Raw genomic sequence first — 18,146 nt, 5'->3', positions numbered from 1 at the left:
CCTATTCGTTATTTTACTTTTTTTTTGTATTGATTTGTAAGCTATCCTTACACCTCACTACAGTGTAAGGCATAAACAGTCACGCAATCAAAATATTAATCATACGGGAACCATACGATTCTGATCGGAAGCACGCACACTACGGCTACCGTTTAATTACGAGCATGCGAATCACTTCACTGTGTTTCGCTACTCAGGTCGGTCTGCCTGCTCAATCCGCTGGTTCGCCGGGGAGCCCAGATCTGGTCGCTGCAAGACTGAATCTTCTCCGTCATCATCATCATCATCATTGTTTGATTTGCTTGTTTAGATATAATGCTAAGTAGAAATGCGTTCAATGATTGTCCCCGTTTAGGATTTAGTCCTCTTCAGGGTTTGAGGTGAATGTAAAATGTGGCAGCAAAAGCAAACAGTCCGAAAAACACACTGGGGCAAGTGCCGTATCCTGGTGTTTTTTGGATTCCTGGGTTATGCCGGACGGTGGTGTCCAGAAGGCTAAAAAGTCAACAGAGAAGAAAGTTTGATGGATTGTTGTTGGTTCCATAGACATTTACGTGTACTGTCCGTGCTTTGCTCTCGACCAGTCTCCCTAGAAACCATTGTACAACGACAGGCGAACCTGCGTCCCTCGTGGGCGGTCAGGAGGTGGCTTATGAGCGCAGCGTGGACAGTGAGCGTTCGAGTGGAGAAAATAGTTGCGGCTATTTTCTTGGGACGAACAGGTATAATTGTGCAATGAAGTTGGGAAACCGCAAAAAACCAACTTCTCCCTGTTCGGGGTAGGGAAGAGGATATGTTAAAGGTGGGTACGGTAGGCTAACGGGGTAGCCTCGAGGATGTTTTCGTACTCTACCGGGAGTTCGTCAATGCATGTTTGCATTAGAGCAGACGGTAAATGAATCTTTTTGTGTTTGGGCTTTCGGTAGAGTACGTGGCCGGAAGATGAACAGGAACATTTGAGAGTTTCTTGTGTGTCGGAGGGGGGATCGTTGATTACTTTGATTGTGAAGTTCCTGCTCAGAGAGTTTATTCTCTCGGTGATTTTGGGGATGTTTGAAATGTTATGGATTTCGTTTGAGGGATATCTCCAGTGCTCGTAGTTGCATATACGCAAGATTCTACGTTCCGCTCGCAACAACCTCTCTTGTTTTGCTCTTGTGCAAAGAGAGTAGTGGCATGACTTGTACTCCATTACGGGTCGAATAAAGGTCTTGTAAGTGTGAATGAGAGTCTTCTTGTGTGTCTTGCCAATTCGTCCAGAGAGAGGGTAAAGAAGTCTGGCCCTGTTCCTTACCCTATCTAAAGTTGCCTTTAGATCTGCGTCCCAGTTAAGAGTCCTGGTGAACAGTACTCCCAAATAGGTTGCAGTCGGGCTAACAACAAGCCTTTCTCCCAACAGTCTCAATGGATATTGGTCGTCTTCATTAATTATGATTCTATGTGACACAGAAGGGGCGCGAAACACAATTGTTGTTGTTTTGTTCGCGTTCAGCGTGACTCTCCACTTACAACACCATTCTCCGACCCCGTCCAACAGAGCCTGGGCTCTTCTGTGGATGAGTCTTGGGTTGTATCGAGAGGTTGTTGTGAGCAGAGCCGTGTCGTCTGCATACAGAAACAGCCGAGTACCTGGGATATTTTGGTTGGTGATATCGCTGTTGTAGATGATGTACAACAGCGGTGCTAGAACTGAACCCTGGGGAACTCCAGCTTGTGGAGTGAAAGGGGTGGACTTTTGATCGCTTATTTTCACTCTGACAGTTCGGTTGTGGAGGTATGAGTGTAAATCTTCTCCGCTTGGCGGCCTCCTTAAGTACGCTCTCTGCCTGGACTGTTTCGGAGATGTGGAAATAAGTGGTTCAACGGTAAACGGTTCAATACATGGGTTCAATCTGTCGACGTGGTGTTAAAGGCATATCATTACAAGTATGTTTCGACAATTTTATCAAAAATTCAAGGGGTGCCCTTTTTCGTGCTGGTGAGTGTAGTATGTTAGGGTGGCAGCCCATCTCCTTACTTTATCCATTGACTATTTATTGCTTTTGAGTCTTTTGATGAGTCTTGTACTATTATAGTCAGATGTATTTTTGGGGGAATTTAAAGCTATGCAACATTTGATATAACTTATGTCTTTTCATTGAGTGGTAGATCTGTTTGAAATCTATGAATTTGTTTCACTGTGAATAGCTGATTAGTCGTAGATCTTCCCTGTCGAAAACCGGTATGATATTTCTTGATAATATTTTCAATTAATAATTGTTAGAGTCGTTGTGACAATTGTAGAGTATGTAATGAAAAACTTTGCATGCTGTACCCAAGAAGGTTATGTTGTGATAATTTTCGCATTTCAATTTATTCCTTTTTTATAGACTGGGTATACAAAGTGTAGCAAAAAGGCAAGTCATAAATTAAATCACATTTCATATTCTTGGACCAAAAATAGTTCGATTGAACCTAACTCACCTTAGTACAAAAATGTGCAATTAAAAAACGTTACTGCTCTTTAAAGTTACCAATTAAATTATTTTTATGGTACCGTTAGTTAAACATAATGTTTTTAAAACTTTTTTTGCCCCTTAGTATTTTTTCGATAAGCCAGTTTTTATCGAGATGCTGCTTCTTTTTTAATATGTTTACATAAAAAATTTAAGGGGGTTTTGTTCCCTTAAACTATTAAATTGTTATGGTACCAGTTAAACACAATGTTTTTAAAACATTTTTGCCTCTTATTATTAAGCCTCGGCTTCTTTTTTAATATGTTTCAAAACATACCTAAATAATGTTATAAATAAATACAAACTTTGTACACAAATTTTACGGTTATTTTTTTTTTAAATGTTTCTGCCAAAAGAATGCTACATGTCCATTTTCAATAACAAATCTCAAATAGTTTCGATATATTTGAAAAAATCGATTTTCGTTTTGTAACTTCAAAGGCTGTGCTTCAACTTTTTTATGTGCACATTTGTATTAAGGGGATGGGTACGTAGTTTCGGCTCTAATGCTATTTAAATGGGATTTATTTTTTTCAAATCCTGAGAAAACTAATAAGTATTTTTAAAAAATTAAAAGATTACGTTCTTACCGAGAGCCGAAAGTCCTGAAGAAAACTTCTGTAATGTTTATTTTAATAAGTTACAGGGGTGAAAAACTAAGAGAAAGTGTAGTGTGATTTTTAAATTCAAATATCTCGTTCAAGTTCAAAAGAAACTTTTTATTTATTCTAAGGGACTTTCGGCCCTCGATAATAATTTAGCCTTTCATTTTGCGTTTAAAGTTTTTAAAAATATTTATTAGTTTTTTCAGGATTTGAAAAAAAATGGACACCATGTCCGTGGTGATATTCTCCAAATCGAACATTCGCTATCTTTGTCATACAACGCACTGAGTCAAATAGAATAATGATGACAAGACAGTGACAATTTTAAATATTTGACATGGCATCGGGAATATTTTGAGTTGTTGATTAAATAATATTGATAGTGTATGTATTTGATAAATAATTGATTTAAGACGTGAACTTAATAAAAAGTTAATTGTTTGTTATTTATAGACGATCCAAGCAGATAATTGACCAGGTATATTCTGTGATCCAAGTATTTTGTTGTTAAAGATGTTCAAAATTGTAAGCGTTCCATAGTAATAATATATTATTAAAAAATCACTAACACTTTTCCTCTTTTCTCGATTGAGTATTAGTTTTTGTTGTACAGTATATAAATTTTTTATGTGCACATTTGTTATCAATAATTTGTTAACAATCACTGAATACATAATTAGTGAAAAAATTATCATATTTATTAACTGAATTAATAATTTGCAATTATACAAGTAACAGTTATCCAAGAACATTCAAAAGCCATCTCTTTAAACTTAATGATGACATTGTCAAGTAGTAATGTTTACATATCCATACCAGTGAGAATTTTACTACACGTAATGTGCCGTGTACAGACAGAAAAAGTAGGGATAGCCGTAAAATATTCAATCGTTCAATCAAATTATTTTTGGTCCCAGAATATGACCTGCCTTTTTGTTACACCCTGTATAATAACGGTTTTCTAATCACTAGGGATCTTTTTATCTTTCCAAATCTTGTTTATGAGCGCACACATTTGCCCTAGGTGTTCTCACCTTATTTATATAGTTCTGAAGTTGTAAGCATCGTCAATACATGCAGCCTTGTTATTTCTTTTTTAACCTCTTCCATTTTCGGTGTTCTATATTTTCAGTGTCTCCCTCAATGTGCTGCATGTTCATATGCTCCTAATTTTCTTGCGTCCCTAAAAGAGTTTGGAAATAGGTTTTCCAGACTGATTTTATTCCTATTAGATTGCTAGTTATCTGCTTTTCTTGATTTCTACATAGATTTGTTCAGGGTGTGTATGGTCCTTTTCATGAGCATTTTTCAGTGCGTCACAAATGATAAAAAAGGTAAGTCCGTGATAATACACATTTATAATGGTAGGGGAGCAAAGTATGCTAAATGTGCAGTCACTCGAGCGCTTTGGGGACCTATTGGGTTGTGATTATTAGGTCCTAAAACCAAAAAAATTTAAGTAAAATTTTCCATTTTAGCGGGCGCTTGCCATTTTTTAATTTAATTTTCCATTTCCATTAATCGTTTTTTCCGAATATAGCGCCATCTATCCATAATTTGAAAAAATGTTTCGAATAAAAGTTGCTTATTTTTATGCAGAGAATTCAAATCTGCAATAAAAAATGGGGGCTCCCATTTAAGATTTTAAAGTAACCCCCCACCCCACCTCCGTGGGGGGTCGCGTTTGGTACCATTCGATATATTTTTCAAAAATATTAAATAAGTGTATTTTGCAGTTTTTCGATCTGATGTTTATTTTACTAAATATCGCGGGATTTGTATTTAAAATTTACCCCCCACCCGTCTCTGCGAGGGGTCGTGTTTGGTATCTATCGATAGATTTTTGAAAAATATTGAACGTGTAGTTTTAAGTTTTTCGATCTGACTTTCATTTCGCGAAATATTCGCCTTTTCCTTGTGAAACTTTGTGACTCACCAATTCCCTTACGCCCAGCTCAAATCGTCAGATTTTTTAAATATACACTGTTTTGCATGTACTTAACTTACCTTATCTTAATCTGACAATTTCGAGTATTTTTAAGGATAGATTTTTTTTTTCGGGCCCCCCTAAACGAACTCCCCTGTGTTAAGAGCCAATATATGGCAGAGGTACATCTGCAGGGTACCACGTTTCTCCCCATATGATAATCTGACGCGCTTGAGTAACTGCAAAAATCCCCGCTTGGGCTCCCCTACCATAACATTTATTCTAACATGACATTTTAGTTAAATCTGACAATTGTCACATTTTATTTGCAATTTGGCATAAAAACAAATCAATTGTGTTTATTGCATTTATAAAATGGTATTTTCTTCGTTTTGTATTGTACAGATTATATTCGTAGATATATCATATAATTCGTAAGTAATTTTTGTTTAGATTTTAGCGCCATCTATCGAAAACTAGAATAAATGTTATAAATGTCTGTAATCACCGAACTGCCTTTTTTCTGTCACATACAATTTAATGCGTTAGAAAAAAATCGAAAAACTGTGACGCACTGAATGATGCTCATGAGAAAAAGAATATCCTTCTCTTTAAACAAGGATTATACAGTGCTAGTCAAAAGTCCGTACCCCCCTCGTATCTTTTGAACGGTTATACCTATAATAGTGAAATTTGGAGGAAGGAAATAAACGGACGTAAGCTTCTAACTAGTTACGACAAGTGACTTAATAGTGACAGGTGACGTTACAGAGCCACTGTGACCGATAATTTTAAATGGGACATTATGGCAAGTGACATCTCGTTTGAACGGTATTTAAAATACCTATTCAGTCATACTAATTTTTTTGGGTTTAAGTTGATTTTGATTTTGGTGAATAAATTAAATAAATATAATATTGTAGCTTCGAATTTAATTAATAAAAATTCAAATGTCCGCCTATGGATTTTTTGTCAAAAAAGTTGGCGTTTTTTAATTCTCTAGTAGTTTTTACGTCAACTTCAACCTGTTTGACAAGTACTCATAGGCGAAATTTTGAATTTTTATTAATTAAATGCGAAACTACAATTTTATAATGATTTTATTTGTACATCAAAATTGGCTTAAACTCAAACAAAATTAGTATGACTAAATAGGTATTTTCAATACCTTTCAAACGAGGTATCACTTGCCATAAGGTCCCATTTAAAATTATCGGTCACAGTGGCTCTGTAACGTCACCTGTCACTATTACGTCACCTGTCATGACTAGTTAAGAAGCTTACATCGGTTTATTTCCTCCCTCGTTCCAACCGTTCAAAAGATACGAGGGGGGGTACGGACTTTTGACTAGCACTGTATACTAATCATAGGTATTTTAATCTGCATATTTCCAGCTGCATATTTAGTATTAGTAAAGTTACGATTGTTTTCACGTTATTTATTTCAGAACACATTAAGAATGTTGAAGTAAACTATACATTTTTTTATTAACACTCCACATAAACACTTTTAATGCGATAAAATAACAAAGAAAGGTGTACATTTAGTTGTCCTATTTATTATTTATTTATTTTACAGAGACATGGATTCGGCTCAAGGCATAATAAATGTTATGACCCAAGCTGGCTTGGAACCAAGTGCGGACAGTTACACCACTTTAGTAAGTGGATATGCATCTAAAGGAGACATCGAGACCATTCTGAAATTGCTTGAAGAATGCGAATCAAAAGAAATATTCCTATTAGATAAAGATTATTTGGACATCATCTACGCTTTAGCTGTCAATGGGCATAAACAACATGTTCCTGCTATTCTCGGAAAGGTGCGTAAAGCAATTGGCTACAACCAAGATGCTGTAAATATCACTCTAAGGTTGATCAACAAAGGTGAAGAAGAAGCTGGGTTTGAAGTACTAAAATCAATGCCTCGGGTTACTCGCGAAGATGGTTCGCCCGCTCCAACCGGTTATTTCTTTATTAAACAACTAGTTAAGGCCGATCGTCCTTTAAACGTTATCTTGAAGTACTGCGATATAATGGAAAAAGAACATATGTACGATCGAGGTTTTCTACTTGCAGCTGAAATGAGTCTTCAACTGGGAAATGAAAAACTAGCATATCCAATGCTTGAAGAGCTTCAAAAACGCGGTATTACTGTCAGACAACATTTCTTCTGGCCACTATTTATTTCTAAAGCCAACGATAATAAAGCTGTTATAGACATTTTACAGAAAATGCATGATTTCAACGTTTTTCCAAACAATGAAACTATAAGGGAGTATGTGATACCAAATCTAAAAGGAAATAGCAGTCAAATTTTAGCTCTTCTTCGAGATGGAAACATTTCAGTTGGTACTGCTGCATCTAGTTTAGTCGTGTTCTTATTGCTTCGTAATGAGATTAAAGAAGCAGCAGCTATTGCTACCACGATACAAGCTTACTACAATCCCGATATGACTAGGAGGCCTCTTACTAATTCATTTTACAAAACGAACGATCTAAAGTCTTATATTGCGATATTGAGAACCGTGTTCGACAACGTAGATCGTAAGAGAAACACACAGAAAAACGAAGATGACGACGAAGAAGCGACCGAAGGAGTTAACAAAGCGGAACTGGTAGGAAACTTTGTTCTCGACTTAACTTCAAAAAGCAGGGCATTTGTGGAGAAAATTGAAAGTGTATTGAACGCATTGTGTGAACAAGGTCTTAGTATATCCACGCCAACAGCCGAAAAAATAGAAGATAAGTTAGGAGAAAAGATGACTGATCAGATTTCACAGTTATTAGAAAGACTAAGTTCCGGAGAACTGACGCCGGTTCCAGTACAACGGCAACCTCCAAGCTACGTTCCATCACACCAAATGAATATTCCACAATTAGAAAGATTGATACAAAATCTAACAGCCAAGAATCAAGAAACTAACGGACTGAAGAGACAACTGTTTACTTTGTATTATAGAGCTAAGGATCTAGAGAAAACCGAAAAGCTTGTGCAAGATTTGAGTCAAGCAAATTTTGTATTCACACCTGGTTTATATGCCCAACTGCTTGACCTCTATGCTTATCACGGTAATTTAGAAAAGGCCGTGGAATACTATAATTTGGTTAAAGAGAAACAAGGCTCTGACTTTGCCTTAGATAGCAGCAAAATTTTGAGGTTTGCACACTTATATATCAAATCGGGCCAGTTCGACGAGTGTATTAAACTGTTAGAAAATACCCCACAGGATAAAAAAGATGATGACAGGGGATTCTCGTACACTTCTCTGGTTTGGAGATTATTGAATAGTCTTGCAGAGGAAGGAAAAGTAGAAGAATTGGATAAATTGTTCGATACACTAGTCAAAAAAGAGTTTATTGAAGTCAGTAATGTAGTTCTAGGACCTTTAATAAAAGTACATCTGATAAAAAAAGATTTGGAAAGTGCTTTGAAAAAATTCGAATGGTGTGTCAATCATTTCAAAGCCACGCCGTGGAAAAATGAACTAGCCTGTCAGCTAATTCAAAACGAAGATGCTGAGAAGCTTCAAAAACTCACGGATTTAAGTACATCAATACATGGTGAAGTTAACAGTTTGTACGATTTAGTATTTGCGTTTGTTGAGTGTGGTCGCGTTAGACAAGCTAGAAAAATTTTGGAAACTCCTGGTTTACAAGTACGGCCGCAAAGAATAAATACTGCTTGTGAAAGATACCAACAAGAGGGACTTATTAAACCGCTAGAAGGATTGAAAGATGCTACAAAAGACCTCAACCACATTGACCGTTCAGATATCTATTATCAACTGTTACTAAGCTACATCAAGCAAGACGAAGTTGACAAAGCTCTAGGATTGTGGACGCAAATGCAAGAAGAAGATCTAGCTCCGCCAGAGCAGTTCTTATTAACATTGGGAGACTTTTTAAAAAATAAAGGAAGGCAAGTTCCTTTTGTTCTACCACAAACAACAGTCCAAGCAGCTGAAGTTCCAAAACCGATCGCACCACAAGTTACTCCGGCTCCAGTTCTGTTCAGACAAAAACTTAAGTCGGGAAATGTCGACGAAGCCTTAAAGGTAAAAAAGAACAGTAAAGAAGCTCTTCCTGTAGTAGATTTGGCAGTACTAATAGAAAAATTGTTGCAACAGAACCGTTTGAATGAAGCGTCCAAGGTAACGTTTGAAATACTCGATCGCGGTAATATTCCTGTAAACAGAGTATTCAGGTTCTTGTTAAATAAATTGGCCACAGCTGGAGATGTTGACACATTAAGTAAAATAGGACAAAAAATAAATTCAGACGTAAAGAGAATTGTATCTTTTGATAATAGAATGTGCCATGCAAATTTGGTAGCTGGTAATGCGGAAGCTTATTTAAAGAAGCTCAACAATGACATAGATAACGCCAAAGATGAAGATTTGAGTCTACTTAGCGAACAGTTTCCCAGAGGAGGAGCATATGGTATTTTGGAGAAACATCCCGATTTGACTGAACAATGTAAGTAAAGATTTTTTTATTTTTATGAGGGTTGTCTTTTTAGTTTTGCATATAGCCATAAAGGCAAAAAATATATAGACTTAAAGTACTTTATTACTTACTCCGTGGCGTTACAACCCTTCGTGAGTTTTAGCCGACTCGACAACATGCCTTCACTGTTTTCTGTCTTGAGCAACCTCCATCCAATTCTCCACGCCCATCGAGTTTAGGTCTCCTGCTATATTATCTCGCCACCGGAGTCGAGGGCGTCCGCGTGTTCTCCTTCCAGTTGGGGCTTCCTCCCACACCAGTCTAACTGTTCTTTGGTCAGAATGTCTTCTGAGGTGTCCCGCCCATTGGAGTCCTCTGGACTTTATTTCTTTTATGATGTTGGCGTCTGGGTAAAGTTATCCGAGCTCTTTGTTAGTTCTTATCCTATATCGCCCTGATGCTTCATCCAGCACAGGACCAAAGATCTTCCTTAGGATTCTTTCCCAAACAAGTAGTCTCTCTTCGTTTGTCTTTGTTATCGTCCACGTTTCGCTTCCATACATCACAACGGGTCGTATGATTGTTTTATAGACTTGTATCTTCGTACGTCTTGTTAATTGTTTTGGAGGGCAAAAAGACATTTGTTGCCGGCCTGTATCCTGTTGTTTATTTCTTGTGATCCGTTATTGTCTTCAGTTATTGTTGTTCCAAGATACTTGAATTCTCTAACGCGCTCAAAGTTAAAGTCATCCAGGGTGATGTTCTGACCAACTCTGTCTCTGCTTTGGTTATTGCGGCCCATATACATATATTTCGTCTTGTTTTCGTTGATTTGGAGCCCCATCTTCTCTGCTTCCTTCTCGAACCTCACGAAAGTCTCCTTCATCCTTAATCGTGTGTTACCTATTAGATCGATATCGTCTGCAAATGCCAGTAGTAATGTTGGTCCTTCTCGATGAAATACTGTATTGGGTTTTTCGATTCTTGCAGTTCTGATTATGTGCTCCTGAGCTAAATTGAAAAGTTGTGGTGAAAGTGCATCTCCCTGTTTTAGTCCATTGTTTATTTCAAATGTTTCAGAGTATTGTTGTCCAACTCTCACCTTACATCGTAACTGTTCCATACACATCCGTATCAACCTGACTAGTTTTTTTGGAAAGCAAGTTCCTGCATCGCTGCGCTGTCCACAGTCTATCCGTGCATACTCTATCAAATGCTTGTTTAAAATCTATGAACATTTGATGAAGCTCACGATCAAAATCCCAGCATTTTTCCATTATCTGTTTTATTGTGAATATCTGGTCAATAGTAGAGCGCCCCGGTCTAAATCCGCATTGATAATCTCCAACGATTTCTTCTGTGTATTTTTTGGTTCTTTCTAGCAGGATGTTTGCAAGGATTTTATAGGTGGTGTTTAGGAGTGTTATTCCCCGGTAGTTAATACATTGCTTTTTGTTTCCTTTTTTGTGTATTGGTACAATAACTCCTTCTTTCCATTCATCTGGCATTGTTTCTTCTCGCCAAATGTCTTGAATTAGCTTGTATATTTGTGTATTTCATACCGTTTTCAATTTATAAAAATAATTTACCTGCTTTCACGATATTAGATATAAGAAATAATAATACACATATAACAATAAGTAGAAAAAACAATATAAAATATTTAGGTGTGTATATTGACTGTCACTTAAGATGGGATGTCCACATAGATACGGTGTGCAGAACTTTAAGAATGTTATTATATAAATTTCGTTATCTCACCAATATTCTAAATTTGTCTTACTTAAAAACTGTTTATTATTCATTGATTGAATCTCGTATTAGATATGCCATTTTGGCATGGGGTGGTACACATGCTTCGCATTTAACGGAACTTGAAATACTGCAACGAAGATTTCTGAAAATAATGCTAAACAAGTCAAATCTATACCCGTCAGAACTACTTTACCGAGAAGCCGGCGTATTGAGTATTAGAAAGTTGTATCAATTAAACATAATTTTATTCACATACAAGATTAAACATAATTTTATTCACATACAAGAATAAACATATATTAAAATCTTTGGATCATTCTTATAGCACTAGAAGGAAACATCACGACTATGTTAAAATTTCTAATGCACAAAAATCTATTGGGAAACATAATTATACATACTTCGTACCCAAAACATTTAATTGTTTACCAGACATGTATAAAACTTATATTAGAAAAATAAACTCATTTAGTTTTGTCAAAACAATTTTTAGCAGATTTCTTAAGTATGAGGAAACTGAAACTCTGGATGCAATATTTTTGTAATTATTATGATTATTCAAATAGGACAAAACTTTTTCTGGGTTTTTATTTTTACTTTGTTGATTGGTCTATTTCATAAAATATTGTGAACACTTAATTAGAGCTAAATAAATGTGAATAATCCCTGTGCACAACCTTTGGTTCTTCAGGGAATTTCTTTTGTGTTTATTTATTTGCTTATAACTTGTACAGTATATTCATGATAGATTCATATATATATATATATATATATATATATATATATATATATATATATATATATATATATATATATATATATATATATATATATATATATATATATATTTAAAAACATAAGATGTAGATCTTTGAAACACACTCAGTGAACCAAAGATCCAAGGTTATTGGTTTAATTTATATATATATATATATATATATATATATATATATATATATATATATATTTATATTTTACTCATATTATTTATATTTATTTATATGTATTGAACTGTTAAGTGTATTTCCGTTCTATTATTTTGAAACTAAATAAACATTATTATTATTATATAGAACTGTACAACGCTTCTCCTCCATGTTTTAAGCACTCTGCGGGTATACCATCGCTACCTAGTGTCTTATTATTTTTAAGTTTTTTAATTGCCTGTATTAATTCTTCGTATGTCGTATGTCTTTGGTCTTCTATTTCAGCTGTATGTACTTCTGTGTTTGATGTATTTCTGCTAGCTTGGTCGTTTAATAGTTGATAGAAGTATTCCTTCCAAGTTTTTAGGATTTCCTTGTCGTCAGTGATAAGCTGCCCGCTGTCGTTTTGAAGGAAGTTTCCTGTTCTTGCTTGGTACCCGGTCTTGATATCTGAAACTCCTTTGAAGAACTGTCTAGCTTGTTTGTTCCTTCTTTTTTCTTCTATATCTCTGATTATTTGTTCCTGATACTCCCTCTTCTTCCTTCTCATTAGTTTTCTTGTCTCTATTCTTCTTTGTTTATACATTTCATTGTTGTTGTGCGAGGGGTTTTGTAGCATGTTCCTTCTAGCCATATTTCTTCCTGTTATGGATTTCAGGCAATCATCATCGAATCATTTTTTTGTTGTTCTCTTTTTGTGCCCTAGTATTTCATCTGATACGCTTATCAGAGCTAATTTTATATTTTCCCAAGCTGAGTCTGTTGTTATAGTCCTCTGTCTGTGTTAGAGCTATTTTTATAGCCTTTTGAAATTTCTGTTATGTCTCATTATCACGTAGAACTTCGGTATTTCATAACTGTGTTGGTATATTCTTGTGTGTTTTTTGGGACGCTATTCTTGTCCTTATCTTCGTTTTTACCAGAAAATGATCCGTGTCTCCATCAGCTCCTCTTAGTCTTCGTATGTCTACGCAGTTACTACCTCTCCTGACATCTACTAGAACATGATCGATCTGATTTCTTGTGACGCCGTCGTTGGAGACTCATGTTTGTTTGTGTATTTTCTTGTGTTCGAACATTGTCGATTTTATTAGTAGGTTGTGGGACGCTGCAAAGTCTATTAACCTTGTTCCATTATCGTTGCTGACATCGTGAAGACTATGGTTACCTATTGTTGGCTTGTACGCTGCTTCCTTCCCAATCTTTGCATTGAAATCTCCTAAGATAATATGCATGTCCTGTTTGGGGAGATTGTTTATCATTTCCTCTAGTTTCTCATAGAAGTTATCATTTACATGCTCTTCCTTTTCCTCTGTATGTCGGTGCATGGGCAGCAACTAGGGAATAGTTATGTAGTTGTCCTTTGAGTCTGATATAACATCATTAACGGGTTTGAAAGTTAAGACTGACCCCACAAGACTTTCCTTGACTATAAAGCCAGCTCCGAATTGATGTTCCTGTTCGCATCCGCTGAAAAATACTACTGATTTATTAGTTTTTAGTGTGCCTTCTCCATTCCATCTAATCTCTTGTAAGGCAGTTATGTCCATGTTTCTGGATTCAAGTTCTTTGACCACCTGAGTTAGGGCTCCAGGCCGATATAGGCTTAGTACGTTCCAGGTTTCTATATTCATTGTCCTTTGTCGTCGCTTTTGTCGTCTTAAAAGATCCGTCCTTATCCGAGGCATGTGCTTCGTTTTCGTAACTGTTTTTTTTTTACAAGAAGGAATAGTTAGTCCCTTGCTTAACCCTCCTCCTTTCTCATCCTGGACTTAAGACCAGGCAACGGCGGAGTTAAAAAAGTACTTTATTGCTTTTCAAAATATGTCCCACCAAGATCGATACACTTTTGCATACATTCAAACCAATTGCTAAAACAGTTATTCCAGTTTTGAGTTGATACCTGCAAAATAGCTGTTTTAAAGGCATCGATGACTTCTTCTGGCGACTGGAATAGCTGCCCACGCCTTAAATTCTTGATCTTTGGGAACGTCAAGAAGTCGTTAGGACTTAGGTCACGGCTATACGGTGGATAGTTTAACAATTTGATGTTTTGAAGCTCCAAAAACTCTAGTGTTTTTGGGCAGTGTGAACAATTCGTATTGTCCTAATGTAGGATGATTCGCCGTTGTGAGTTGCTTTGTCGGAGTTTCGCGATAACTTCTGGTAAACAAACGGTTATATACCAATCAGAAGTAACCGTTCTTCGATTCTAAATTAATTTGTTGCCACATGACCAGATTTTGATACAAAAGTCGCGACAATCTATTTTTAAATACAGCACCTAGAGATTTGTAATTTTGTGCATGGTGTTCAGGAAGACGCCAGGAAAAAAGTCTACAATAGAAAAATGAGTGGAAATGCATAATTGCATTTTAAAGTGCATAATATGCATAAAAGTGCATAAGGGTGATTCCATTTCAAATCGCTCAGTTTTGGATCAAAAAACTTTTGGATATCCGATTTGTCTGAAAATTGGTATATAGCATTTGCGGGATGTAGAAATAAAACATTTAAAGTAGAATTGTCTTCTTCTTCTTTTTTTTCTTAAAATAATATTTTAAGCGATTTTACAGTGATTTGGTATTTATTTAAACAAATTTGCATGTTATATCGTAAAGTATCAATGGAAAACATAATATTTTAATAGAAGGTACTTAAAATGCCATTATATGGCATTATAACAAGTTATTTTGTTTTAAAACAAGTTTTTGATCAAATTTTATAGTGTAGAAAACGTTAAAATACCGTTTTTCACATTTTCCTCCATTCCCAAAATACATCATAATCGATTTAGCTGAAAATTTGCCCACAGATAGCCAAAACATAGGACTTAAAGTAGTTAGAAGGATTTCAATTATATTACAATACCAAAAAAGTTAAATCCAATAGCATAGTCAAAAATATAGACGTCTTCTGTAAGTAAATTAACTCGGGAAATATCGACCTCACGACAAAAATTGTTAAAAAGAAATTGTAATAATTGTAAATACGATTTATTTGGACCAATTTCAGTTCCCCCCTAAAGATTAGAAAAATAAAATTTTGTGCAGCTCGGCATGCAAGGTCAAATGCTATCTCGACTGGACTAATATACTTTTGAGTCTAATGTTATTGCTAACTTTTTTGGTATTGTAATATAATTCAAATCCTTCTAACCACTTAAAGTCCTATCTTTTGGCTATCTGTGGGCAAATTTTCAGCCAAATCGATTATGATGTGTTTTGAAAATGGAGGAAAATGTAAAAAACGGTATTTTAACGTTTTCTAAACTATAAAATTTTATTAAAAACTTGTTTTGAATCAAAATAACTTGTTATAATGCCATATATGACATTTTTAAGTCCCTTCTATTAAAATATTATTTTTTTCCATTACTACTTTACGATAGAACATGCAAATTTGTTTAAATAAACACCAAATCACTGTAAAATCGCATAAAATAACATTTTGAGAAAAAAAAAGAAGAAGATTTTTTGACCTTAAATATCTTATTTTTATCTCCCGAAGAAGCTATACACCGAGTTTCAGAAAAATCGGAGATCCAAAAGTTTTTGCCTGAGTGATTTGACATGGAATGTACCATAAACATGTCAAAATTAGTATATTAGGGTCATCAGAAACGACTCCCGGAGTACCTGGTGCCCAGGGGCATTGCTAATTTACATTGCTGGTTTACTTTTGAGGGTTTTTGGCACTAAATTGAACAAACAGATTACTCGGGTGTTTTTTGGGGTTACTGAACACGAATACGCAATCAGAACCGACTCCCCCCGAAGCACCTAGTGCCCACCAGGATGACTGATATGCAGTCAAATTGATGCAAATAGATTACTCGGGGGTGGGGGGTTGGCTGAACACGACCTCCGAAAACCTTCGAACTTTAAGAAGATGGCGTGAATTTCAGTCACCCTGGGCACTAGGTGCTCCGAGGGTCGGTTTTGATGTCATATTTATATTCAGCAACCCCAAAAAACTCGGAGTAATCTGTTTGTATCAATTTATCCAGTTGACATGCAGTAATCTTGGCCTCCAGTCCAGGTGTATTGGGAGCAATGAACTGGCAATACTGATGGAATGGCCCCGTCCCATTCAAACAATGAAGCGAGATTGCGGCCAACATACAAGAAGGAGGTCCTAGAGAGACAGAATTTGTCAGGTAAAATTTGCTACAACTACAACCGTCCCTGACTAAAGTCCATTCATTTTACAGATTCCCAACTGTAAACAAACGCGCATGGAAGCTAAACAGGGTCGTCCTGAAGTGTATCTTAAAAACCAACACGCTACCTACAATTTGAATTTGCAGACTGACCAGTTTGGACCTGTAAAATGAGAATCAGCCTCGTTTAGGGCAATAAATTAAATTTAACAGCCTCTTGACGAATGAGATGGCGAATAGTAACACGTGCGTTTGTTTATAGTTGGGAATTTGCTATTTGAATGTGAATTAGCACTATCAATTTGTTTGTTTACGAAAGATGGCGATTATCTTCCCTCCTTCACCTGACTATCGTCTATCTCATCCTGGCCGCATTAACTTCGCTTCATGGCGATTCCATCAGTATTGACAGTTCGTTGATTGGGAGTCGAATCTAATGGCGTATTCGAAAATCGATTTATTCTGGTGTTTTTAGTGCTAAATTCCCTGGTCTAATATGCCTTTTTTTTTAATTATCGTATATTTCTAAAAGCCCTATTGCAGAAAAACTATTAATGTTAAATTTCTTCAAAAGTTTTTTTAGTCATTTTAGGTTTTTTATGAATGACTAAAAACGGTATGTTTTTTTGTTTTAGATGAACAGTTGGCCCTGAAATACGCAAAGCGAGGAATAATAGGGCCCTTGAACGTTCTCTGGACTCGATACTTTATCAACCAATTCCACGAAAAAGCCGACCAAATCTGGAATGAACACTTAAAGGATTCAAACAGAATAATGTTCCAAAAGATAGTACATACCGCTAGAGATGAGCAAAACGAAAACTTAGCCAAAAAACTGATTGAACATCTAAAAGCCAGCAGCGTGTCAGAAGGAGCTCTTGGCAACGCGTACAGCTGCTTATTAGATGTGTTGTTCAGCAAAGATAACCACCAACATGTAGTTGATACCTTCGAAGAAGCAACAAAAGCTGTATCTTTAAATTTCTTAAATAGGACTGCGATCATCAGAAGTAAAGAAGCTTTTGAAAAATTAGGAAAAGCCTTCGATCATCCAATACCACCTAGAAATAAAAATAATGTACCGACAGAGGATTTATCGTAAATTGTTAGATATTTTATTCACATGTATATATGTAGTTTTAAGTTCGGATGTTTCAAAAGAAAATTATGTATTTTCTATTATTGGATGCAGTATTTGTTCTTTTTCGTTGTTGTTTTAGCAATTTCTTATGGATGATTCGAAAAGGCCAATTTGTTTTTTATAATAAACTCCTATTACCAATAATGTGGTTTTATTTACTTTTAAAATGTTCCTGAAAGGCTCATAGGTTTCAGTCAATAAGCATAGTCGGTTCGCTAAACTCAGACACAACAGAACTGGCTAGTGATTTTAGTAGGTAATTTGTTTGTTTTTGGCCAATTTTGCTAAAATTGACAAAATTACTATTTAGTAATTATTAACTATTTAGTAATTATTTTTTTGCCAATCTTACCAAATTGGCAAAATTACTTACTAAAATCACTAGCCAGTTGTGTCTGAGTTTAGCGAACCAACTATACAGGGTGTTTCATTAATAATTTTCCATATTGTAACTGGAGAAACCTTAGCACAAAATACGGAGATTTAACCTAAAACACTTAAATAAAATGTGGTTCCTTATTGAGTTACAGGGTGTTTTATCTAAAAATTTAAAAACTATTTTTGCTCAGTATTTCAAAACTGTTCAACACATCCTTTTCATACTTGGCAAGAAGTATAAGTACTGTACAACCTACTAAATTATGTTAAACAAACGTTTCTGGCTATTTCCAGAGGCGTACGACGGG

General features: G+C 35.6%; 1 protein-coding gene across 1 annotated transcript in view; it reads left to right on the top strand.

The window, feature by feature from the left end:
* Positions 1 to 17,604, top strand: part of LOC114324970 (leucine-rich PPR motif-containing protein, mitochondrial) — a 41,425-nt gene extending 23,821 nt beyond the window's left edge. The window contains exons 5-6 of the mRNA XM_028272903.2: positions 6,607 to 9,506; positions 16,955 to 17,604. Coding sequence (XP_028128704.2) covers positions 6,607 to 9,506; positions 16,955 to 17,421 — 3,367 coding nt within the window. The 3' untranslated portion in view covers positions 17,422 to 17,604. The remainder of the gene's footprint in view (positions 1 to 6,606; positions 9,507 to 16,954) is intronic.
* The last annotated feature ends 542 nt before the right edge of the window (positions 17,605 to 18,146 follow it).

This window comes from Diabrotica virgifera, chromosome 1, assembly GCF_917563875.1.
Source record: "Diabrotica virgifera virgifera chromosome 1, PGI_DIABVI_V3a".
Taxonomy (NCBI): Eukaryota; Metazoa; Arthropoda; class Insecta; order Coleoptera; family Chrysomelidae; genus Diabrotica; species Diabrotica virgifera.
The sequence above is the reverse complement of the archived record's forward strand: the minus strand, read 5'-3'. Positions and strand labels throughout refer to the sequence as shown.